General features: G+C 40.6%; 1 protein-coding gene and 1 long non-coding RNA gene across 2 annotated transcripts in view; both read right to left on the bottom strand.

Annotated features, from left to right (window-relative positions):
- Positions 1-400: 400 nt before the first annotated feature.
- Positions 401-4,132, bottom strand: RPS16 (ribosomal protein S16). The gene is made up of 6 exons (XM_039571513.1): positions 4,054-4,132; positions 3,919-3,974; positions 3,114-3,215; positions 2,335-2,431; positions 728-775; positions 401-598 (listed from the first exon to the last, which is right to left on the bottom strand). Exons 2-6 carry the CDS (start codon positions 3,964-3,966, stop codon positions 453-455), a joined length of 441 nt encoding a protein of 146 aa, XP_039427447.1. The 5' UTR covers positions 3,967-3,974; positions 4,054-4,132; the 3' UTR covers positions 401-452.
- A 15,008-nt stretch (positions 4,133-19,140) lies between these two features.
- Positions 19,141-27,102, bottom strand: part of LOC120411929 — a 46,435-nt gene continuing 38,473 nt past the window's right edge. Inside the window, exon 7 of the long non-coding RNA XR_005604518.1 lies at positions 19,141-26,959. This is a non-coding gene — a long non-coding RNA (uncharacterized LOC120411929). The remainder of the gene's footprint in view (positions 26,960-27,102) is intronic.

Raw genomic sequence — 27,102 nt, 5'->3', positions numbered from 1 at the left:
ACCAGTCCAGGACTCAGTCTCTGCATTATCTGGTAATGCCAGAGTTCAACACACCCCCTCCCCTGCCCCCATAATTACTTTGGTTTTCACAGTGTCGACTACCAGAAAGGTTAGGATGCAAATCTTCCACAAACCACTGTGTTGTTGCATGTACCCGCAAAATCCACCATGTGAGCTTTCTTTATGTTTGGATTCATCACACACATTCATCAACAGAAGAAAGCTCTTCTTTATTCTTAAGACCCTAACTGCCCAGAATTACTATGAAAAGATAAAAAAGAACTGCCATCAGCCCTCTGATTTCATTTGATACAAATCCCTTTGTGTATCAATCTCAACACACAGTGAAAAAAAAAAAATCTATCTATCCACCCAAGAAAAGGCAATTTAGAAACACGAAAATTATCAAATTCTTTTTGTTTATTGACTGTCACATGATTTAGAGACCAATTTTAACGGTAAGACTTCTGGTAGCGTGCACGAGCACCAGGTCCTCCAAATTTCTTGGATTCGCAACGGCGAGGATCTGCAACAAGCAGAGTCCTATCATACTGGATTAGAATGTCCTTGATCTCTTTCTTGGAAGCTTCATCAACATCTGTTTAAAAAAAAAAAAATCTTTAGTGTAAGCAGTTGCACATGGAACCATATTAATACCTTTTGCAATAGAACAACCAAAAGCCACACACTGCCACTTCAAGCTAATACAACAATCAAAGTTACTTACATTTTTGATAGTAAGCCACCAAAGCTTTGGAAATAGCTTGACGGATAGCTATTAAAAAAAGATGAAAGATCAGTAAGGATTGCAAATCTATTCAAAATTTAAACACAAAGTGTCAATTATCTGAGAAATGTGCTATTTTGTTCACTGCCAAATTGTCCTTTCTCTCCTTAATATCCCCTCCCACATACTCCACGTGACCTTTGGCAAATCTTAGGGAATCTGTGCCAAGAGGCCACCCACGACTCATTTGTCGATTTGACAACTGCCAGCTAACCAAGACATTGCACAAGAGCTGTCTGATCACCTTCTCTCCCGAGTTACTAACGCAGTAGTATCATTGCCTATCTACAAGCAGTCAACTTTCAAAATCCTTAGACAACAGTTCTCTGAAATGCCTATACTTTTCAACAAAGATAAAATTGATTGTGTGTTGAAAGACTAAGGAGGCAAAAGGGTCAACAGGATAGTCTGCTTGCTGGAACAGAAAAACTAGCACAGTAACCCACAGTAACCAGAACTCACACCACGAGAATGGGAATAACTGTCAGGATGTTGTCACACTTATCCGTCAAAACATTAACATCAGGATTTTGATGAAAATATGAATGTTCTGAAAAACACATGCTACCAAGTTTGAGCCTGAAATTTGCCTCTGCTTTTTATGCAGCATCAGCTCCACTTCATGAACTACAATCAAATTAGGAGCAGAACAAATCTATCTTTTGTCAAGATGAACTCTTATCAACAGCTAATGCAAATATATTCCCAGCCTTCTCTGCAAGGGGAAAACTGCCCAGCTTTGTTCATCACCTGAAAGATGCTTCTGAACAAGATGGAACTATACAACTAAGGATACAATTTCTAATGCTAAACCCCTCCCAAAATCCTCTCACACTGCACAATGTAAAGGTAGTTCCCAAGCATTTCCTCAAAACTTCATCATTTTGCTTCATTCGGCTTACTGTGTTACAGCTTTGCACATAAAAGGTAATTAATAAGCCCTTATGAAAAACTACATTTGCACAGTGGAGAAAGAAACAGAACAGAGTTTGGCAAGTCACTATCCCAAACACAAGCCTCTTAAACACATGGCTGCATTGGGTCTGGCGGAGGTATTTTCCCGTGACAGCTCTCACTTGGTCTGTGTTCTGGCTACAGCCGAGCAGTGCTTGCACAGCACCAAGGCTGTGCCTACAACATTTCCCCGTCACCATTAGGCTGGCAGCAGTCAAGATCTTGGGAGGAAACATAGCCAGGACAGCTGATATTCAAACTGACCAGAGGATATTCCATATCAGAGGATGTCTGCTCAGCAGTAAAAGCAAAGGAAGAGCACCTGCTACAGGTATTGAGGTCCCACTTCCTGGGAAGTGGCTGAACATTGCCTGCTGACAGAAGCCTTTTGTTTTCCTTTGCTTCAGCACAGCCTTTGCTTTTGCTTTAATAATCTGCCATCCTGACCCACGAATTTTTCCATCTTAGTTTCTCCTCCTCCCCATCATGATAAGGAGAGAAGTGACACAGCAGCTTGGTGGGCACCTGGCATCCAGCCAGCATCAACTCACTAGAGTGGCTTTGCCCATTCCAACCCACACCAAGAACCATACCATAGATTTGTGCTACGTGGCCACCACCCTTCACACGGACTCTGATGTCAACACCAGCAAACCGTTCCTTCCCCAGGAGGAGGACAGGTTCAAGCAGCTGGGAAACAAAACACAAAGAAAATTCATTTGTAATGAGGATTAGAGCTTGTAATAACTTACCAAATACTCTGAAAAATAAGAGCCTTGATTTTAAAAGCACACACCAAGGTCAAGTACACCGCTTGCAGAGTTCTTTAACATTTACTAGCGCTGTCGTAGCATACATTTACTGAAGTCTTTGGTTTATTTCAGTTTCAAATATCTTAACAGCAAAACACATGCACATGGGAATTAATAGCAAGGGAACAGTTTAACTAGAATGCCGTAACTACACGTAAAAAGTAAGTTCATTGAAACTGAAGACCTGAAATAATTTATAGGTAGTTTTCTCCACTTTATAGTTATCTAGACAGTTTTAGATTCTCTCAGCATTTTCCAGCAGCTATTGTATAAAGTTCTAAACAACCTTTTTAAAATTAGGGCTCCAATGAGGGCACCTATTTCAGCTTATAAGGTGTATAGGAAATGCAGAAAATACTTCACATTAAGTGAAACCTGTTAAACAAAACACCCCATCACAGAAGTGCACTTTACTTAATTTTCATAACAGCATCTGTATTTTAGGTAATCAGTTAACAACCAAAAATTTGGTACTTTCAATAAGACAAGCAACTCATCTCCAGTATCAAGCAATTACATGTATAAAGGGGAAGCAGGGGGGACGCTGGGTGGATGCTTACTTTATACTGCAGAGTTCTGGGCTCAATCATTTCCAGAGGTCTTCCATTAACTTTAATGAGGCCATTCCCTCTCTTGCAGTGGGCAACAGCCGTTGCAGTTTTCTAAAAAGCCAAATGTGTATTAACACAGCATTCCATTTTTGCATAAGCAGCAGGAACTTCCATTTCATTTTAACCATCTAGCAATCTTAGTCTTATGCCCGAAACTAACATTTTGCACTAAACAAAACAGCACTTCTCCTTACACCTTCACAGTATTAAGGCAACATCTTAATAAAAGTTTCAGTGTTTGATTTATAGTTACAAGATCTAGTTGTACACGACGGAAAAGACCCCTCCATTCTACAACACCTTTTTACGGCTCGTTTCGTCGCAAAAGATTGGTACCGTGAGTTACTCGAGACTCTGCATTCCAGCAGTGAGAACTTTACCTTCCCGCCACCACCTCACAGCGTGGCCCTCGAATACCAGCAGTGGTAAGCCAGGCCGCTGTGGACTGGGGCGGCAGCGTCGGCCACTCCCGAAGACTCCGGTGAGAGGCAACCCAGACCCACTCCCGAGACGATCAAACCCTCCCCCCCAGCTCCGCAACGCCCCAGGGACACGGCGCGCTCTGGCAGCCACGGAGCGGGACACGTGGGCTGCCGAGCGGGACTCACCCCGCCGGCCCTCCCGCGGCCAAGCCCCGCCGCACGGCCCTGGCCAGGTGCTGCGGCCGAGACATCCCGAGCGCGAACGGCCCAAAGGAGCGGCCCAGCCCGGGAGCGAGGAGCAGACGGTGCAAGCCACCATGCCCACGCCTCACCTTTCGTCCGAAGACCTGGACGCTCTGCAGGGGGCCCTTGGCCGGCATGGCTGTTCCTGCAAGAGAGAGGGAGCGTTATCAGCGCGGGCGGCCGGGGGCGCGGGCGGGCGCGGCCGGGAGCGCCCCGACACTCACCTGCCCTCGGCGGCGGCTCCGCGGAAAGGCCGAACGGGGCTTCCTGGCCTCGGATCAGGGGCGCGGGCCGCAAAGCACAACGCCAGCGCTTCCGGCAGCGCGACGGAGCGCGCGCCCGCCTCCGCCCGCCTGGCGCGCTTTGCGGCAGCGCAGGGCCCCGGCCCCGCTGGAGGCCCCGGGGGCGGCGCGCGGCGGGCAGGGCCCGGCCGGGGCACGAGCGGCGGGCAGAGCGCTGGCGGGGACGCGGCTGCGGGAAGGGCTCCGGGAGGGATGGGGAGCGGGGACGCGGCTGCGGGAAGGGCTCCCGGGAGGGATGGGGAGCGGGGACGCGGCTGCGGGAAGGGCTCCCGGGAGGGATGGGGAGCGGGGACGCGGCTGCGGGAAGGGCTCCCGGGAGGGATGGGGAGCGTGTGCAGCCTGCGAGAGGCTTTGTCCGCTGCTGACACCGCAGTGCACTTCGGTGGGTGCCGGTCACAAAGCAGAACCTAGATGGGCTTCTGCTTTAAAGAGAACATAATGATGCCATGCCTGAAAGGCTTACAGTCACTCTTTGAACCTCCTCGAGACGCAACAATCCAAATTACATAGCTTTTATAATTTTAAAGTTTGGTTAGCTGGAGAAGATGATGCATTAAACCCTGTCTTCTAGGACTGTACGCTCTACACTGTACACTGAGACATATTCAGGCAATGCTTTATACCCATTTAAATACTCAGTGATTGTTATATTTAAGATCGACTCAGAGTTCTCTTTAGATTTAGTGCATTCAGGGAACCCCACCAAATTTAGCTTCTGTCTGCGTTTTTTTCTTGTTTAATACCTGTCATAAAATACGGAATTTAAGTCACTTTCAGACTGAAAATATTTTACTTCCAATGCTGTAGTATTTAGTATGCAAAATTTTCCAGGACAAAAGGAGAATCTCTTGATGAAGTGAGGTCACGCTTCTTAGATATTTTAAATGATACGGATTTAAATTACTATGATGAATTAGAAAGTTGACTGCTCAAATGCAACAATCAGTTCCTTTGTCTTTGGACAGGATTTTAAATAGTGAACATTAGTCATCAGTCATGTGAGGATTTAAACAAGCACTTAGCTTTATGCAATTTGAGTGATTAGTTCTGTTCAAGTGAATAGGACTGTGCAGAATGTGTAAGATTTGGCACATCTCAAACCCTCGATTGTACAAAGCTTTAACATGTGACCTGAAAAGTGATTTATTTTTTTAAGGCTGTTTCTTAAGGAACAGTGTTCATGCAGTCACACATGTCTATCATCCAGTGTTTCTCTGTCATGGAAGGGGAATGGTCACCCTCTTGTTAGCCATTTTCAGTTAGTTTTTGTAGATGAGTGGAAATCTCAGAACCAATTTAGGTTTTACATATTTTGTGAAAATAGGTGGCTCTGCACAGCAGAGATCTTTAACTTGCGCAATGAAAGCAGCTGCAGGAGCTGAAATATTAAGACATTATAAAACCTTTATTTAGGTGAGAAAGAGAAAAGATAATACCTAATTAACCCAGTTAGACAAAAAGGTTCAGCTAAGACTTACGATCAACTCAAAGGTGAGCCATTAGTAATTCAGTTTTGTTGGGTGCCCAGGGAACTTTTAAAGAAGAAGAAAGCAAATCTAAATCTATTCCCTATGTGGGTATTATCTGAGGTCTGCTACTGAAGACCTGTGTTTTAATATGAAGTATACCATTAAATAGGTATTTTTCAAATGTTTAAAACTTATATTTTGGGAGCATGCTTTCTTAGGTCTTTAAAATTCATCCTCATTTGGGTGTTCATCTGCTGCATGCTCTTCCTGGAACTGAAAGCAATCATCCTAGAGGAGCCTGTGTGAAAACCAGGGATATGCCTATGTACATGTATCTGTCTGCCTTCTAGTAGCAAAAGAAGACAGTAACCAACATATGTGATCAGTTCGCCTGGAAGATAAGGTTAAAGGCTTTGTGCTGCTTGTTCCCTTTGCTTTCTAGCATAAAAACAGGAATAAGAGCTAAGGGGTTGTAGGCTGTAGCATTGTAAGAGTTAATTGGAGCATGAATATCACCGTATACAAAACAAGCAAAAAAAAAATGATAGCAGAATGGAAAAGAAACCCCTCAGGTAAGATACTATACTTTTACAAAAAGTCCCAGCACTAACAATATCCCTATTTAGTTTTACTGAGCTCAGAGTACTCTAAAATGGTAATGTGTCTCAGATTTCAAAAGGAATACATGGTATGGATCTCCAAGCACCACCTACAAAGTCTTGTGTTCACTTCCTTTTTATTTGTGAAATAATTGCACCTGTGGAATGTAAGGCATTTGTTTGGTGGCCTTCTTTTTTTTGTTAACCTGACTTCTCACCAGTGTGAGGACTTACATAGGGAATAATCAGACCCAGAGAAATTAAGGTGTGTTTGCTGGTAAATCACTCTTAGTAGAAAGAGCATCTCATTAAAAAGCAGGCAGGTTTGTACTTACCTAGATAGGACATTTTATTATTTCCTAATAGAAGGAAAACTATTTGGATTTTACTCAAATGTAAGTCCTTGATTTCGCAGTCATTCTGCATTCTACTAACAGATGATGTGTTGTGTATCTTTGTAGCAACAAAATTCTTACAACTACTAAGTCTTTCACATGAGCATTTAGTGAGGCTCTAGGGGATTGAGAGTCTCACTGCCTGACCTCCTCTGCTGGAGCTGCTTTGACCTCTTTGCAGGCTGTGATGTAAGGTGCTGCTGTGACCTACTCATGTCCCACGGACCAGCCACATGCGGTGCTGCTCTCTCAGTTTTCTGGAAACAGTGAGGGTATGGCAGCAGGATGTAACACTGTTAAGGAATGTTTCCGACAACGTCTCCAGTTGTTGCTTCACTTTGTGACAGGAGCACAAACCTTGTGTACATAACAGGGCTCCACAGGGAGGAGGGCTGGAAGGGAATGGCAGGAGGTGGACAAAGGTGAGCTAAGCAGTCAGTGAGTTGGGCTCAGGAGAGCAGCATTGAATCTATTTGTTTGGAAATTTGACGGTGCAGAGCATATGGAAAACTGCAGTACAAAACCTGTGTGTCAGTCCACTGCCCTCCAAGACTGTCAGGCTGATGTAGTGCAACCCATGAACTTTAAATTTATACTTATTTGTTACTTGAATGCTCACAATTTATTCAGCAACACAGGAGTCAAATATATTGAAGATTTTTGTGACTTACGTGCTTGTGTGGGGTTTTTTTATTTCTGGGATTTTATGTAAAAAATATGTTTTTATGTAAAACAGTAAGTGACTGGACTTCCATGTGAAATCATGATGTTGGTTCTCCACTTGGATCTTGTCATCTTTGAAATCAAATTCACTTGTAAGTTCAGAAGGTAAACGTTCAAAGAGGACGGCATTTTAGCTTCCACTTAGCACAGAATTATGTAGCTGCCAAGAGGGTAAGGCAACAAAGAGTCAAGGTCAGCATATTAACAAGGCCAGCAGTAATGTGACTCTAAATTTCCTCCTGTTTAAAAAGGAGAGAAAATACTCTCAGTGGATAAATAATTGGACAAATAGTGAGATTATCTTCCTTATGTCTTGTCTGAAACATAATAGAAAGGTAAGAGCTATGGCAAAATACAGTCAGTTACTTCTACATATATTGTCATAGGAAATAAAATTATTGTGAAAGGAAAGGAGCATTTAGGGGAAATACAAAGAAACATTCTTCTACACAGTCCATAATCACATTTAAAAAGATCCGCGCCTTCTACCAGAATGTCCTGATTTGCAATTGATTGTACTTTGTAGGATTTTGTGTGGTTTTTTAGCAGAGTGGATAATTTTAACCAGGGAACAGATATCTTCAGATTTCATGCATGATAAAGCAAATTCTCTGAAGTTTTTACTTCAGACACCAAGATCATCTCTTCAGAAGGCAATGTTGGTCTTGCACCATTTTGTATCTTTTGAAAATTAGTGGATACCTTTGCTAGGAGGTATGAAGTATTTCAGGAAAGAAGATACATCCTTTTTAAATGGCAGCTCTTATAATCTGAAAGGTCTGGGATACCAGAATATAGTTCTCATATTACATTTTGCAACTGATGCATGTTTGCTGATAACGTGTAATTAGCTAATGGATCCCATTATTTCTGAGGTTTGCTTTTCACAGATCACATTCATCCAGGCAGCAGCTGAAGAGTTTTCTAAACTCAATTAGTGCAAGAATGCTGTGGCCAATGGAAAAATGTTTGATGCATGCCAGAAAACAAATCTTCCCAGCCCTTGAAAATATGTTCTGAAAACAAATATGGATCACACAAGATTTTCATAGCAATAAATTTTTTTTTTCCTAAAAATATATTTAAAATCTAAAGCAAAATTTTTGGATTAATTATCCTTCTCAAATGAAACTCTGTAGCATAAGCTCTGGAACATAAGGATATGGGTTATCCTGATTGGTGTGAATACTGACTCCCATTTGCAGGTTAAAAATGTTAATGTCGCATTGAGATTGAAAACACAAGCCAATTTGTAATGTAGAAATTGACACAGTAACAGGCTCATTCACACTGGAATTCAATGCATGTAAATAATTAGCAATACAGTCATTTACTTAGGACCAGGCTTAGCATTGCTACTTGGGAAAAATCACAATTAACTATTGTCTTGACTTTCATTTTGAATGAATAGCTTAGCTCTTTCAGTACAATAAACAAAAGAAATACAAAGCCCATCTTGTATCTGAACATATAGACAAAGATTAAGGCTCATTGTTTCAGCTCTGTTACCTGGCTTGTTGCTGGAATCTGAAAAAAGTTGTGACAAATTTGCATCCTAGTTACAATGGCTGGAAGTTTGTATTATCAGTTAACATACTAACTTTCCAGATGGAAAGTTATGGCTCATTTTAGAATCTGTCTCTATATGAAAGGCTAAAATTTCATGATCTAGGATTTAAACTTAGAATATATAGTTGATCTCTCTTGCAGCATACACGGCTTTAGTGAAATCTATTGACAGCAAATTAGAATTACTTAAAACTCTACTCCTCTGCATTCACAGAAGCTGCTTTTAAGTATGTGTGCGTGAGCTCACACACTCACACTTTTGTATGTCAACAGGAATCAAAGCTGTAAGAAGCCGACCTGGCAACAACCCAGTACCCCCAAGCTACACAAATAAGCAAAGAAGTAAATAGAATCACGTACATGAAACAATTTATTTTTTTAGAACAGAACGGCATCTCCAAGTTTCCTGCTGTATTTTGCTGCCTCTGGAGGCTGCTTCTCAGTTTAGTTCCCATTTTTAGAAACTAAACACAGCAGGGTCCAGTGGGATCCAGCTGCCCTCTCTCAACTCTTCTGCAGAAAGAGAAATCCTGGGTCTTAGCTTCTGCAGGACTATTGGGATCCTTTCTACTTTCTTATATTAAAGAAATATGGGGAAAAGTGACAGCAGAAATAGACACCTATTTCACACTTAAAATATGGGGGGTTTGCTCCATTTGGCTTAGTTATGTTCAGATTGCAAATACAGTACTGCACTCCATCATCTGTAGGTCTACACTTCTCTTTAAATCCCACTTTTGACATAACACGTACAGACAGCTACTGACTTCTAGTAGATAAAAAGGTGCAATTATTGTTATTAACTGCAGAAAAAGACTTAAATATGCACACACTTACTTTGCTGAAACATCAATCGTGGTTTAGAGCAGAAAGACATAGGCTTCTGTGAAGTTATATTAATATCTACTGAGGTAATTTCTATTTCTGATTTTGAATGTTTGTTGTTTCAAGTGAAACATTTTCCATTGCCTGTGGTAAGAGAGCAGATTAGGCAGAAGTATCAGAGCTCGTGAACTGTTGTGTACTTACTGACCTACCAGGGAACTGAGACATTTTCTCCAGAAACTGGAGCAGCTGAACTCTAAAGGAGAATGAACCCTTTTGGCAAGGCTTTGTAAGGTCTCCGGATGGAAAATCTTGTGTTTATGAAACAAAGAGAGCAAGCAGAAATGCAGTGACTGAACAGCGTGTAGAATTAAGGGAAAATAATAACACACTTTATTCACACACAGCTGAACACAGCTAAGTTATCTGGACACTGCATGCTGTCAGGAATCATGGAATTGTCAAACACAGCAGAGTACCTGTCTGGTGTAGGATTTACAAAGTGGTTGTTACCTATTACCAGCTGTAGCTCTTGAACTGAAACAGTTGTCAATGCCTTGTTAGATGTTAATAGTTGATGCATTTTAAAGTAATCTATCCACCCTCACCTAGCCCTTTGTTCAGGGACTGCAGAGAAGTCGTAGAGTCTGGTATCTCCAAATGACTCTTCCGTAGTTCTTTCCTCCACTGTTCCCAAGAGAATCTAGCCCATAATATCTACACACTAGGAGATCTGCACAGTTCACAGAAACACAAACACACACAATATTACAACACACGTATTAAAATGACATTTTTTACAAGATCAAAAACAGATAGAAAAAATGAAGGGCTGTGGGAAAGCTTTTACCAAATAAAAATGTCTGTGGAGGCTTGATCATATGTGGGCCTGTGAATAACACTCAGGAGACTATAAACTTTAGACAAACCAGATGGTTAGACAGCAAACCAGATGCTTTTATTTATGAAGACAAAGTTCACATTTTGTAAGGTACTGTGTTCTTCTAGAGTAGGTTTCACACACAAAGTAGAAGAATTATATATGTGTCCTATGATGCTGGACTGAAACATTCATGCAGAAAGAGTCTCATACAGTAGTCCATTGTTCTTTCAGGACCCAAAGGAATGGCCTGAAGTTGTGTCAGGGGAGGTTTAGGTTGGGTATAAGAAGAAGGTTTTTCACTCAGAGGGTGGTTGGGCCCTGGAACAGGCTTCCCAGGGAAGTGGCTGGCTCACTATCCCTGGAGGTATTTAGAAGAGGTGTAGATGTGGTACTTGGAAATGGTTTAGTGTTGGATTTGCCAGTATTGGGTTTATAGTTAGATTCAATGATCTTAAAGGTCCTTTCTGACATAGACGATTTTGTGATTTTTATGATTGGTGCCTCTAGTTTTACACATGAAAGACACAGTTGATGAAAGCTTACAAAGTCTTGTCAAATAAAGGAGTTTGGAGAGTAATGTAAGTATAGAAATACAAACTCTGGTGATTTTATACCACACAAAAATCAGGTGCTTAGATTGGAAATGAATGCCAGATTTCAAAAATGTTTCAAATGTATATGCGATTTAGATGCTAAATCTCCAAGGAATACAAAACCTCTGCCTTTAGGTAACTTAGGAGCCTGAGATCTGTTTGCAGAATGACATAGATTCATAGTTTATATCTAACTGAAAGTTAATTAGATTAAGCTTTTTGAAGTACCTCTACCTTTTGTAACTAGGACTTCTGTTCATTATCACTGGAAGTCTTTGAAAAATTTCTTTTCCATCTAGCATGCTGTCTGTATCAAGGGGAGTAAACCCTTCTGTTCTACCAATTCCATTATTTTGAGGGGTTTGAAAGAAAACAGGTCGAGTATCTCACAGACATACCAGGGTTGTTCTTGGGACAAGTACATCTGAGTATTAAGGGTTTAAAGAATGTGTTCCATTGGATTTAAAGATGCTCTGAACTGTTATACAAGCACTTTTCCTTTTTTTTTTTTTTTTAAGATTGGGGTTAAAAGCTCTTTAAGTCTGTTTATTATGCATTCTGAACTCAGTTTCTAGTTGTTTATTTTAAGAGTTAAAGTGTTTTGAAAAAAGGTCTCATATAATCTCTACTATGTAATTCCATTCCATGGTCAGCAGCATTTTAGATAGGTAAGCCACAAACACAATTTTTCACAATATTCCATCATCCTAAAATCTGTTTAATTGTGATTATATATTTTTGCCTCTTCATATGGAGCTGATACAAATGCTTTTTTATCCATAGACAGCATCCCGTTTCAGATCTGTTGATGTTCAGTTTGAAAGGTGTTTATACCTTTTCGCTAAAATCATAGAAAACTTGACATTTTTTGTATTGTATTAATTTTTAAAATGTCATTCATACAGTTCATATGTAACAGAAATAATATTAATAATGCTTTAATAAAATACTAAAATGTTATACAGTGATTTATCATTTTGAACATAATATTGTGCAGTTAGTTGTATGTCATGATCTTGACAGATATTTGCCTTTCAACAGGACAAAAAGTCAAACCATCATTTGTGCAAAAAGAGAGACCATCTCTGTGTGATCTCAGGATGTGCATGCATGAATTTCCTCTATGCAGTGATCAAATCCTCTGAGTACAAAGACTTAAACAAACTAGCCTATAGTTGTGACTGAATGTGCACAAGGAGTCCTTGCCTTCAGCATCAGGAGCTGCAGTTTTAATTTAACGATTTAATTCAGTGACTTTATTGATTGCTCACAATGAGGCCATTTGGAAACCATAGCGACAGAAATCTTGCTTTATATAGAGCACTGTCAGTGCAAACTGGCCTGCTTAGAGCTTGAAATGCACATTTTATCTAAATTCTCTATGTTCCTATTAATGTCTGCAAGTTTGGATTTCAAATTTGTTGGCATATATCCCTAAGTAGTGATATGACAACTGTTCGATAGGTAGCTCTGGTCCAAACAACATAACACTGCTCTAAAGAATGTATGCAGTTATTCTTTCCCAAACCTCCAAAAGAAACAACCACCTTATGGGATGTTCTAAAAATGAAAAATTAATCTCGAAATGCATTTTCTTTCAGCTATTCCTGCATTAACTCTCCAGAGAAAAGGCTGGGCAGAGGGTTTCCCTCGAGCTACACTGTAAGGACCAGTTGATGATTTCACGTGACTCTTGCATAACCATCTAGTGATCAGACCTCCAGTTGTTCTAATCTGATCTAGATTTGAAATCAGTTCACTTAAAGTGACCTTTGCAACATCTATCATCTGTTTGGAGTCCTGTAGAATACTTGTTATTGAAGGCTTCCTCAAACACAACTGAAAACCACAGTCAGTGATCTATGCAAGCTTTTTCCACTCCACGTCTTCCTTCCATCCCTTCCCTCCTTGCTAATTCTCTCCTTACCTTTTATCCCTTTGCCTCTCTTTGCTTTGTCAGAGGGTTGTGACAAGCCTAGAGCAGACTCAGTGCTGATCTAAATGCATGTGGGTGGCAGGAGATGGGGAGGGCGAAGCCAGCTAGCTTGTAGCCCAATGTAGCTGTGAGTGTCCTTGTGACATGGAAGGTGGGATCACACTAGGGTCGGCATTAAAGCCAGCTGCCATAGAGGTGAATGTTAATGTTCCCGTAGCTTTTCCATCACCACCAAGCAAGACCTGCACCTCAAACATAGTAGACAAGCTACAGTGAGGTGTGTTTGCACTAACTCAAATTTGTCACTACTTCTCTGTACTAAAGAACACCTAGAAATCAGCTGATTTATATTACTGTCATGGATTCAAAAATAATGCTTGAAAAAATATTGCAATAAACTTTGATGTGGATCCCAAAAGCAACACTTTTTAGTCTGACTTTGCCAGGGAGCAGGCGGAGTGGGCCAGTTCCTTGAGGTGGGAAGAGCCAGGAGCTGAGGGTGACCCCAGCACAGGCAGTGCCTCACCAAATGGGCACCATCCTATGGGGGCTGGTGTTGTTGTCCATTTCACAATTTTATATTACTTTGGTTTTTCAAGCATGGCTTGCTTTTTGATTTGTCTGTTTCTGAAAATCCTGCAAGCCCTGCACAACACCCACTTGCTAAGAGAAAAACTTACTGCCTTGAACTGTCGACAGTTTAGTATATAAATATTGTGGATTGATTAACTCTTTGTGAGCTACAACCCTTTTGAACTGTTCCATGACTCCTTTGGTAGCTGCATCTGGCAGTTTGAGCAGCACTGCTGTAACCAATAGTTTATATAGTTGGCAAACTGCTTTGTTAATTAAAAAAAAAAAAGTTATTAACCTGGAAGTAAGCAGGCATTTTTCTTAAACATGAAACCACTTTTACTGAGATGCCTCCTGGCATTAAGATAACCGAAGAATTTATTTGTAGTGAAATTGTCTCTAGAGGCCTCCACCACCCTAAAGTGTTTTCTATCCTCTCCTTAGGCACATGCATCCAGCATCACCCACAACCAATAGGCTTGAAAAGAAACAAGAACCCGCCAGTAGTGGATGGGGAAAAAAGCTGGGCTGCTGAAGTGGGGCTGCCAAAGGGACCTGGTAAAGGACAAGCAGGTGATGAGAAATAGAGCTGGTCTGAGCCCTCACCTACTGCCGCCTTCACTGAACTCTCCCCATGAGAGTTTAGATTCCTCCATTTGCAAATTGTCATGGATGCTTTTGTGCTTTTTTTTTTTTCCTTTTTCTGTGTTTCGTTCACAGAAGGTTATTTCTGCTGCCCCAGGAGAGTGGAAGGAAGCCCCAGCTGCTGTGTTTCCCCTCTGTCTTGCAGCCCTGACAGAACCCAGGCTGTGCCAGCTTGACTTGCACACTGGGGGCTCCCTCTGCCATCCTGTAAAGAGAACGGGGGGAATTAGGGTTATTGCTTGTAATTTGCTCCGTGACACTGAAACATGTACCTCCCTGTACAATCTATACCCACGTGTGTATTTAGGATACTTTAGCCCGTGTATTGAATGTTTTTCTCGCACACACACACAAATGCGTGTGTCTTGGTTTCGACACAGTAATGATCCAGCTTCACTAGTTTGCTCAATCTGCTTTGCGGCACTCCAGCAACACAGGGTAACTGTAAAGCCTGCTTAATTGGGCAATTTCAACTTTATGGCCGCTCTGCATCCCTGAAGCAGTAAAAGGCAGACAGAATGCACTGGAAAATCTTGCGTGTCATATGGAAAAACTAAGGAAGCACAAACCTCCTCAAACCAGCCCTCACCCCATGTGACTCACCTCTGGTCCTGTGGGGCTGCGCTGGTAGCAGGATGTCCAGAAGACAGGCATGTGCAGAGATTAGGCAGAGCTTACCTTTGCAAAAGTGCAGGCATAGCCCCTTCTTTAAAATGTACCCTTCATTGTTTATAATGCAAGTTCTCTAAAGATAAGGTGCTTGGGATGTAAAAGTTACACCCTGATCTCATCAAACCTTTGGACTATGCATGAGCAGAAGACCTAGAATCTGCGGTGATGTTTATAGGATCAAATCTTACTTTTCAGAAGCACCACTGATGTAAAATTTTGTCTTTGGTTCTAATAACCCATCTAGAAGAATAACCACTGCCAGCAGTCTTATCACCATTCTGTTAGTCTTTCTTGGAGACTGTTGCAGTTGTTATTTTCTATATGAAAATAACAGATGTAGTCCAAGCACAGGAGGCAGGACCGGGAGCACTGCTGGTGCCAGTATGTGCTCTGAGTCCACTCCTGACTTGCTGGCTGGCCTTCAACCAAAGTCCTAGATCTGAGCACTACCTGCTTTGGGAAAGCTGAGGTCTGGGTTTGAAGCTTGCATTTTAGACCTACCCCTTCAAATGTTTTCTGTAACTATTTGGTTGAAACAGTTCTTCCAGGGGCAGGGTGTTAAATATACCAAGGAGCGGTTAAGTGGATCTGGCTGTTTGATTCCCTAAGGAAATGGGAGCTACATTCTAGAGAAGGAAGGAACGTGGGCTGTGCATGGTTCTGAACTTCTCACAGAAAGGCTCAAGATGAAATATGTAGATTTTAACTGGAATATGAAGTTATTGCTAATATGTTTGCCAGCAAAAACCATCTCTAGGATGAAGAACTTTTATTCTTAAGCAGGAAGATTTAGTTTAAGATTATGTAAGTAAAGCACCCACACAAAACCTGCTATTTGTTTTTCTCATTCCATTCACATTAAAAAATATGTTTTTTCTGTTATAAAAGACTTGCTTTGCACTTACTCTTAGCAGTGCAAGTAGCTGGAAATGTCCCTTTTGAATTTTGTAGCTGCTTAGTTACCACAGCTTCTTGCTATCCAAATAGACTCACTCTGTCAGGGCTGCAAGATGGGGAGAGATAAACACAGGGAGCAATTGTGGCTTCCTGCCACCAGCCCTGCTCAGAAAGCAAGAAAGCAATAGCAGATGAACCGTTGCTGCGGCAGCGGTGGGAAGCTGTGGCCTCAAAGGAGTAGGGGAGAAAAAAATCCAACCAAATATCCTGAGAGCAGGATAAATAATGTCAAATAATGTGCTCTCTTCTAGTCCTGCTTTGCTTAGTCAGTAGTTTTAAGGCAGCTGTTACTCTGCCAGGAAATAGTCTGTGTAGATATGCTTAGAAAGTTATCAGGTCTGAGTTAATGCAGTGGGATATTCTATATGCAAGACCTACAATGGTGGCAGCCAAATTAAAAATAATGTGGTATAGTCATTTATCAGCTGTAATTGTCGCATGAGTTTTGCCTAAGTGTAATTGTCAGGTGTTGAGTTTTGTTACCTGATCATATATTTTCCTTGTTTATTCAGTTTTGGAAACTGTGAGTAGAAAGAAACAAAGAAAATTAGCTGATGGGAGAGAAAATGAGAGAAATGGAGAAAAATCCCAAACAATAAAGTTGAAAGTCAAGAGCTCCAGTGGGGTGAAAGAGGCAAGATCCAAAATATGAACAGCTGTCAATCAGAGTAGCCTTCCTTGGGCTCTGGTGGGATGTGGAACAGGCAGTTTTCCTATCAGAAACGGCAGGACTCACTTTGGCTGTCATAGGGCTTTGTAACAGGAGTTTAATCAGACACACTTTTGGAGAGGGAGGGAAATAACAGCATTTGTTTGTTGTTTCTTTAACTTTCAGCAAGGCTGAAGGGGGTGCAGCTAACTGCTGCTAGCAGGAGCTAAGCCCAGCCGTGTTTCACACCAAAGGAAGGTTACACAATGCTGTGGGTGGCAGAGTATTTCTGGGAGGCCCAATTTGCTGTGGACTTTGCTTGCATCACTTCCTGAAATAGAGATTGACTTATGTGATATATTCTTATTTTTATTCAGTTTTTTTTTTTTTTCTTCTCAAACCACACTTGCATGCTCTTTGCAGGGTTGGGTTTTGAAGAGATCATAAAGGCTCAAATCAAGGTGCACTGTATTTTAACATGAGTTCTCCCTGACTCTTCTTTTTTTTTCTGTTCTTCTGGCATCTCAGAATGGAAACTCTGCCAAAGCACTGAATGAAAAGGGAATTATATTCTCTGCAATATTTGTCATAATTTTAATTCACTTTACTTTGGGCTGTCCTCAACTTGTGCTTTCTTAATGTGCTACAGATTTCCGAGCTGACAGTGGGTAACAGTGAGGAGCCAAGAGCTGGTCAGCATGCAGCTAGGGTTTAAACTCTCAGGAAAGTGTAGGAGGTAGTTTAGAATTTAAGTTGTTTTGCTGGGTTTTTTCCATGGGAAAAAGATACCTCTTCTCTGTCCCTTGAGCATGGGAGAAATGTGAAAGAAGGGAGGTCTGGCAATTTCCTGCTTTCCTACTTAGCAACCCCATGACAGCCACTGTCAATGTCCTACTCTTTAGCCTACTATTTACCACTCTCTGTGTATTTATGATGAAATTATTAACAGAAGGGAATGTAAATATGATATATTGCACACTCAAATTCAATCTCTACCAGGACTAGAGGGGAATTCAACTCTTGGAAATAGTGTTTCGATTTGTTTGGTGTTTCTGCATGACATTATTTAATCAAAAGCCATTTGTTTCCTTGAATTAGTCTTGATTATGTTTTTCACTATTAATGTGGACTAGGCAACAAGTTCAGCTTTGAGAATTAGAACTTATTCTTTCTTGTGCTACAACAGAAAAGGGTGTGGGATAACAATCAAAATAGACATGGTTCATCACTCAAAACAGCTCATCAGCTGCGTGGTATGTGCGCTCTTAACTGTAATGAAAATAAAAATGTGCTCTTTCTGTAGTGGCTTAAATCAGTATATTTAACTTCTCATTTTCAACTCATGCATAATTAATGAAACATCTCAGAATGCTATTTCCAACAATAGGAAACAAAAGAAAACAGCAATTAACTCTTCCTCCCATATAAACTGCACTTGGATTATCTTGTTTAATAGGCAGCATCAGACCTACACTCCATGATTTTATCTCACCTATTTTTCCTAGCTCTTTTGAACTTTTAAGTCCAAAGTCTGCAGTTCAGTTAATTATGCATTAAGAAAAATGGAATATATTTATTTGTTTCCAGTTTGCTCTCTACTAATTTCATTTAATTCATGGCCCTTATTGTAAGAAATAATTCTATTCACCTTTTTGATCCCAACCAAGGTTTTTCTGTAGGTTGTCAGCAAATCTTTTTCACATGCCTCTTTCCCAGTGTGAAAAATTTGATCTATATGGTGTTCCCACACAGAAGCTGGCCAGTATCTGTTGCTTACTTCTAGGACATTCCTACCACTGCTTACAGTATTTGCATTTGGATTGCGGTGACACAGTAATCAATTTTTATTTAATTTGGCTTTTGGCCATTGCAGGTATTTCTAGCTGAATATCTGCTAGGTATTTTTTAGGTTACCTTCCGAGATACATCCTAAAGTGGACACCTGTCTTCCAGACATAGGTTTGTATTGCACACTGATGACCAGGTCCCAAATCTTACACTGCCTGCTCTGAAATCTGTATGCAGTCAGAGGACAGAATAGTGATCTTCAGTTTAGGAAACAGGGGATCATTAATAGTTTTTCTGGCAGCAAAAACCCATTTGCACTAAGGTAACCTGCTCTGAGTCTTGTGCTCCTCTGCTTAATAATGTGTCATTTTCACAAAGGCTATGAGACATTGGAAAAAATAGCTGGTAGGCTATTATATGTCTTAATTAAAATTATAACTTTAAAATTAATTATTATTGCCTTTTATACCACCTTTGAGACATAATATTTAAATGCTTAATTTAACATAGTGAAAATTCCAGATCTATAACAAGGCATGCTAAGCTGCATTCTGGTTTTTAGTGCTTGTGGTCCTCATTGACCCCTACTGGACTTACTGCCTATAAAATGAAACTCTAAATGAGCAGCACCTGGGAAGGCCAAAGAATGACTCTTTGAAAACCCTTGTTCAAATATGCCAGAAACAGGGAGAAGTTGCTGTAGCACTAGCAGAGGAATTTGTCAAAGGCAAAGGAGACTGGCTATAGCCATATTAGGGCTGTGAAAAAGGCACAATTTTGCTTCTTCTGTATATTTTCTATCTGAAAGATCTTGATTCTATGTTTTATCTTCCTCTGAGGATTAGATACCTGTTTACACTGAAAAGGATTTTGTTCCTACCTTAGCTCTTTGTCTATCCTGCACAATAACAGCTGCTAAAGAAAAACAGATTTCTTGCTGCTCTGCTCTGTAATTGTTGATGGAATCTGTCTTATTCCAATTAAAATGATAAATCATGGTGTCATGGCAAATTTCCCATGCTTTGATAGAGCCTTGCTGAGACAGTTGTGTTCGGTTTGTTGTCTTGTGTGGGGGCTGGTTGCTCAATACCTCTCAGTTTAAGTGAAAGCTCCTTTTGTCCAGGGACAAGAGCTGGAATGCCAACACATGGCACTGTCCGTGTCCCACAGGAATAGGTGCCAGGCTGCTCAGCCCCCAGCTTCCCTCTGCTTTAAATCAAGACCTGTTGAAATAAGCACACCTCTCTGACATGCTTCATTGCTCTGTGATTTCTGGACAAAATCCTTATCAACCTGTCACTTTGCCTTTTAAAAATGCTGTGGCTCCTTCCGATGAAGGAAGAATGGTTTTGTACAGCATCCCAGGACCACACTCTGCCTTATCTTGGCTGAGAAAGGTGCCAGTTTCATTTGCAAAGTGCTCCCAAAAATAAACAAGAAAAAATCTGAAAATATTTACTGCACATCCTGCCACTGCACATCCAGAGATAGAAACATTTTATGGCATATTAGAAATAACTGTTGCTTCCACTCAGTGTTGTGATGTCAAGTATCTTCCTTTCATAAAAATACTGATGTAGTTTCATTTTCATCCAATTAGCGATTATTAAAAGTGTGCTTTTGCAGTTAGAAATATTCACCCAAGGTTTGCTCAGTTTTGGAGATGTCAGTCCATGTTATGATTGTAATTCTTTTTCAGCCAAGAAAATGAAGAGCAGAGGATAAAACTACTGCTTTGTCTTTTCTTCTAAACATCTTTTGTGGTTTTCTACCTTGCCTAAGAAGAGAGAAAAATAAATTAGACATAACAGTCTGTTACTTCCTTGACTGTATTTCCTCTTTCCCTAGATCTGAACTATGCTTGCACAGGTTTGTTTACACCAACAGTTCAGTATTTTGTTGATTATCATAATTTTTTATTTCAATGTTAAGCTTTTAAAACAGTATGGATTACTAAAAAGGCAGTGAAGCTAAATAAAGCTAATGCTAAAACACTGTTATTTGTGGTTTAAAGGGATATTTCAGATAGTTTGCATTTTGCAAGATCCCTGCACATAATCGTTAATAATGGGGCTTTTTAAGAACACTCACTGATTCTTATAAAACCAATAAAATAAGACATGGGAATCTTAAGCATAATAGTATTATGGATATAAACAATTAAAAATATTCCTCCCAATTTTAGTTATTGAAATTTAACTTAAAACATTGAACATCTTATTTTGCTCCATACTTGCAGTTGTAGCTAAAATCCACCAATGAGCACAAGAAATTCTCTCTTGATTTCATTGTAATATGGATGAGATCCTTTAGTATTAAATTATTCTGTGGTTTTGGAGAGAATCGAAATGAAATTAGAAACAGTTTCTTTAAAGCTGTCTGCAGTTTTCATGTTTCCAACAGATTGCTCAATTACACTGCAAGACCTGAGAGTTGTGTTTATCTTTATCTTTGAACTGTGAGTATATTGTATCAGGAGTGACTTATATTTTTTAAAAATAAAAGACATTTTTCTGACCTCTTCACATGCTAACATATCAGTAAGCAACTGTTTCAGCATGCAAAAGCAAGAGACTTGAAGTTTATTTTTGTTTCTGAATGCTTTTACATTTCTGCATTCAAAGCACAGGAGTGCTAATGAAGTGCTTCAACTACTCTGGAAAATAAAACACAAGGATTAACTATTCAACAACTTTAGAGATCATGATGGGGACATCCTGGGCTATTTCTGAAGCTGTGGAGTTCCCTATTTTCTGTAAAGAGAAACAGTGTGAGGCAATAGATACTCAAAATGTGTAGATTCACCAGCCTCAGAGGGTGCCAGGTAAAGTCAGAAGGAAACAGGTAAGTTGGGACACCAGAGGATGGTGCAAGCTACTGCTGTGGGAAGCTCTGTTACCATCTGGGTTTGGAAGGAGAACACTAAAAACCCCAGCACAGCTGCAACAGCAAGAGAGAAAAACACTGTTAGGGAGGGAGCAGCAGAAAGGCCATGCCTGTAAGGAGTAACAGGAAATCCTTCTGTAATTGCACTTATGGTAAGAGGAAGGCTGAGAAAGCTTTGGTCTGCTGCATTGAGGGGAGAAAAGATCTAAACAGATGATGCTGAAAAGGCTAAAGTGTTTGATGCCTTTTTGATGGAGAACGCTCTGCAGAGGACAACTGCTACCAGATACTTGGCACAAATAACCCAAGTGACAGAGGACTAGGGTAAAGAAAACACAAGCACTTGAGCAAGATTCCCAAATCAGCTAGTGAGAATGTCTCCCAGTAAATTTCATCCTGAACCTTTAGACACAGTAAGCCTAGATCTGCTATGGAGGATTGCCTCATTTCAATGTAGCCAACTAAAAGTTTGGCACCCATTGCATCCATTCCTTTATTTTAGGGACCCCTGACCCCTCCCTAGGTCTCTCCCTGTGCTGCCCATAGTCCAGGATGCCATTTCTACCCCCTGGGACTACCAATTCCTGCTCTGGTGACACTGCAGCCAGTCTCCAGCTCCTCACAGCCCTGCCCTGCAAGAATACTTAAGATTACAAATATATTACCATGTGGTCTCACTCCCTTTTCAGTAGATATGTGTAAATAAGGAAGGGAAATGTCCACTGACCCCTGTAACAATGCAGATTAAATCTGTTGTCTTGCATTCTCCTTTCCAAAATATCGGTATCTGCCACCTGTTCCCTCTATATCCTGACTTCCATGGAAAACAACTTTGTTTTCCTAGCATGTCATTTAAATAAAAGTATTTGCTCTGCACATATCTGCAATGTTTGTTTAACTCTTAGAAACTGCAAGTATTCTGCACCTGACAGGTTGCATAATGTGGCTCGGTGAAAGAGAAATATGGTCAGTAAGGGCTTAACATAACCCTTTCATCTCTCTTCTTACCAGCAACTTGTGTCTCTGCAGTTTCCTTTTAGAGGGTGATTTGGAACTTCCTTTTGAGCAGCTTACATTTTATCTCTGGTTAGACATGAAATAACTCCACACACTGTACTGGAGGGAACATGTTGTTCTAATATCACAGGCACAGCTGCTTGGGCAGAGGAGACTATTAACAGCGAGGCATCTAGATAAAGTAAGTAGATACCTGCAAAAAAAAGTTGCTACCTCATTAGAGATATTCTATCTTGCAGCACAGCTCTGTTTGAGAACCCATTTGGCTAGTGGAATATGAAATGAAAGGACAAACATGCAGATGATCCTTTTTAATCAGTTTAATTAAAAAGGAAGGTTAGTACTTACTTTTACTTCCTTTCCTTTTAATCAAGCAAAAAGTTTAATGTAATTTGTGTACCACAGGCCGCCAAAATAGTAGGAAAAGCCCTGCTGCACAGTTTTATCAGCTTAATCTTTTCTTCTGAATGTCACTTGGCATTTGCGCTCAGAACTCATATGGACAAAAATCCTTAGAAAAATATCCACTGCCAGACCAGCTGGCTGTGTCCTAGTTAAACTCTCTTTCCACTTTTAGCTTTGTATTGCCAATGAAAGATACCCAAACAAGACTATTCATTGGTGAAAAGCTTGACTAGAGAAGTGCCGATTGCTGTGACAGTAGAGAGGGAACTGTGATTTGTTTGGGTTTTTTAATGGAAAAGTATCAATCCCTCATCAAATGCTGTTCTTGTTTAGCAAAGGTGACTGCAGTGGCAACTGCAGAAGAACCACTGCAATCTCAGTTTCCTGTTATCCTCGAGGCAGGGAAGAAGCCACTAGTACCAGTTCAGCTGCTTCCCAAGTTCTCTGAGTCTGTGGCTGAGTAAGAAGCACAAGCTGGGAGGATTGAGGATATTTATATTTCTTTAGCTGTTCTGAAAGGACTTCTCTTTCTTCCTTAACACGCTCCTTTTATATGATTTTTGACTGGCAGTCTTTCCTGATCCAGATTGTCACTGCTCTAAATGTGTCTTTTCTAGATCCTCCTGCCCTCAAAAGAACTCAAAACAGTTAGCATTTTACTAACTTCTTCATTTAGAAGTTATTTAGTACAGACAGACCTTCTCATTTAGGTATATTTGAATCCCAAATAAAAATTAATGTGACGATCTATTTGCCTTTGAAACTGTCTCCAACATGATGAATAGACAACTCTAAGAGAGGAAGAGAGAATAAGTGAGAAAATGTGGCTACCTCACATCTTTGTTCACTAAGAAAAAAGAGAAACTTGGAAATTACTAAAAAGAGAAATGTGCTATCTGTGAGAAAACAGAATGGAACTGGAAGAAACCCCCATGTGCAGCTGTGGTACTGATGTAGTTGCCCTTCCAGGGCTGGTGAAGGGACAAGGCCAGTAGAGGTGAAGTCCCTCCAGGCAAAACATGTGGGAACGAAAAGATGGAGCTGAGCAGGGGGAACACCTCTGTGCAGCAAATAGTGGGTGGCAGCCTTTTAGGATAAGAGCAGCAAAGAGCAGGGCCAAACCAGATGAGATCAAATTGCCCTAATTTTTAAAGTGATTAATTATATATTGGGGTGGCTTTTTCATGGGTCCAGAAATTGTATGTGCTCCTATGAACTAAAACTTGCACATGTTTAACAGACCTCAGTGTGGCTTGCATAGCACCTTAAAGAACAAAGCCTGTGTATAAAAGGATACTCAGAGAGCCAAGGCATAAGGCCCATGGGGAAAAAGCAGCTTTGCCTGCTACATTACTTAAATACTGAATCATTTCCAGTATCATGTGCCAGGTAATCATTCCAGTGCATGTAAGTTGTACCAGTATGATCTGATACACCAAGAGGCAAGCAGGTTACATCACTTGTCTTGATCTTATCAGAACACAAAACCCATGTCTCTTTTTTTGTGTTCCATGCATCATTTCCCAAACTACTTTTCTCATGTTCCCTTCCCAGATGAATTTTTCTATTCATTGCCTACTAAATCCTCTGTGCAATCTGCATGTCCCAGCATAATTCCTGTAGTTCACTATCTGCTGCCTGATCATAAACCCAGAATTTGTTTAACTGTTGTTCTAGTGGCCTGAAGGCTATTTCAGTCATGAAGAGAGCATTTCATTTGCTTAACTTGGGTGCCTGATGCTATTTGAGAAGCTCTGGAATATCTAAGCCGCCCATCAGAGCTGATAACAGAGAGTCTGTGGGAGACCTACACTGTTTTCAAGTGGCAGGTGGAGAGATGCAGGACCTTTAGTTCATGTGAAGTGATGTTACCAGTTTGGGTAACTGGGTTGATCCCCAACAGCTGATCATAAATATATTATTGTGCTATGGAAGGTTCAGCTTGAATATAAACCAATATTCTCATGCCTGTTAACTTTTCGTGGTGCCGTACATGTCTTCTTGCAGCCTGTTCTCTAAAAAGCAATTAACAAGTAATTATGTTCCATCTCATCTCAAGCTCATGTAAAGGAAACTCAAATACAGGAAGCTAGAATAATGTTCAGAATTACACTATTACACTGACATTTAGACTTTTATTAATTTGCCAAGTTAGACATATGCATCATTCAGTTTCTAAGCTTGGTTTTCCGTAGCCATAGAAACTGGAGAAGAGTGAAAATGGCATGACTTATTTCTTTTTTAGTTTACTGATCTTCAAAAGAATTCCTGAATCTGCACTGCTGTATTGTATTTAATCATAATTTTTTCCAATCTACTTTTATGTCAAGAACTGTATATAAATTAAAAGCATTATCAGGTACCTCATATTTTAGCATCTGGTGTTAAAACTGCAAGAAAGGTTCAGTGTGGTACAATTATTTTATTTTATTACACTAAAACCCAAAAATTGCTTCCCTTGGTGACAGTCCACCCTATAAGTAGATGTTTTCCTATACTGTGTTCCTGCTTTCTAGTTCTGCCATTTCTCACTGCTTGCTACATACCCTCCTTGGCTCCTGCTGAGAATGATGTTTTCAGGAGGAAACAGATGGCGAAGTAGTGATGCTAGAAAAATACTTAGCACCTCTAAGCTGTTCCTGTGGCCACTGAGGCTTATGGAAGTACTAGAACATATATGAAACCCTATGTAGCCTCCAAGCATGGCATTTTTGCAAATGATGGTCATTATAAAAATACCTTATAATCACAGAATAAGCTGAGTTGGAAGATATCCACAAGGATCGTAAAGTCCAACTCCTGGCCCTGTGCAGGACCATCCCCAAGAGTCACACCCTGTGCCTGAGAGTACTGTCCAAAATCTTCTTGAACTCTGTCAAGCTGTGGCCATTTCCCTGCGGAGTCTGTTCCAGTGCCCAACCACCCTCTGGGGGAAGAACCTTTCTTCCTTGACACAACTTCAGGCCATTCCCTTGGGTCCTGCCACTGATGCCTTTTTTTTTCCTTCTGTTAAGCTTCCTATATGTACATGAAAATGTGTTCAGTATTTTTAGGAACAGACTTCTTTCAAAATCACAGCTAAGTCATACTCAGTTATAGCTTTGGGATGCCAGTTGCCATATCCCATTACTCCTGGATCTACAAATTTAAATCATATTTTAAAAATGAGATATTAATCATACATATTCAAGTATGTTATCTTAAATAACTTAAATACATTTTTAAATTAAATTTGGATGTAAGTACCTAGGATTAAGAACCTCCTTTTTTTTTAATAGATTTATATTATATTTATAAATTTATAAATATTTTTTATAAATATATAAATCTCGTTTAAAAAATATTGTCCAGGAGCCTGATGTGAAACTCGAGGTTTGCCACCCACACTTGGCGTAGGTGTGGCTGAGCTCACCCCTCTGCCCAGGGCTGGTTTTGAGGCCCTGCACAGCCTGATGCCAAAGGTGCAGCCTGGTCCTGCTTGTGGGTCTGACCAGTGCAGAAAGGACAAAGCAGTGCCAGCACAGCCAGCAGCAACTCTCCTTGACACAGGCTGATCTTCCTTCACTGACACACCTCCTTGCACACACAGCACATTAACATACAGAGAAATAACCATGTGACAGACTGGATGAGCCATGCTAAGGGTGAGCAGTCCTTGCTCCAGTGGCAGCTGGAACCTTGTCAGCAGCACCTGTGGTGCCACCCATGTGCACGCAGCTTTCCTGTAGGTGACCCCCTGGAGCCTGCACACTTCTAGCCTGCAAGTTTGAGCCTGTTTTAACTAACTTGTATGTGTGCAAGAGTATGACAGTATGGCCTCATGATCAGCCATACCATGATCCATCCAGACCACACTGTCTCACTCTGTGTCAACCAGCCAGTGGCATGCTCAGTGAGAGGTTCTTGTCTCAATTTTCCACATTAATCCACCTCCAGAAGCATATTTCCCTCTGTGCTCTTGTGAGATTTGCAGTTTTCCAGCAACTTTAGCTTTTCTGCGCACCAAGCCTTTATAATTTCTGCAAAATAAATGAAAAGGTTTTCTTATGCTTCAACTGAGTCCTTGTTCCAAGTTGGTTCCGGCTCAAAAGCTGACTACTGAAATTTAACATTAACATTCTTCTTGGGAAATACAGGATTCAAAAGATGTTCTTCAAATTGAAATTATGAACTTTCAATGATTCGTGTTTTAGAAAAGTCTCTTGCATCCAGTAGGCCTTTGGATCTCCTCTTTTTGTGACTTCCTGAAAATGACATATAAAAGCACATTTATATGAGTATTCAATTTCTGTGGTATAAATGGCACTGAATCTGCTTCCTTTTATCCATGTAGCAAACAGAGAAGACTCTGTCAGATGAGTTAATTTATTTAAGACGTTTGAACACC

This window comes from Corvus cornix, chromosome 1A (genome assembly GCF_000738735.6).
Source record: "Corvus cornix cornix isolate S_Up_H32 chromosome 1A, ASM73873v5, whole genome shotgun sequence".
NCBI lineage: Eukaryota > Metazoa > Chordata > Aves > Passeriformes > Corvidae > Corvus > Corvus cornix.
The sequence above is the reverse complement of the archived record's forward strand: the minus strand, read 5'-3'. Positions and strand labels throughout refer to the sequence as shown.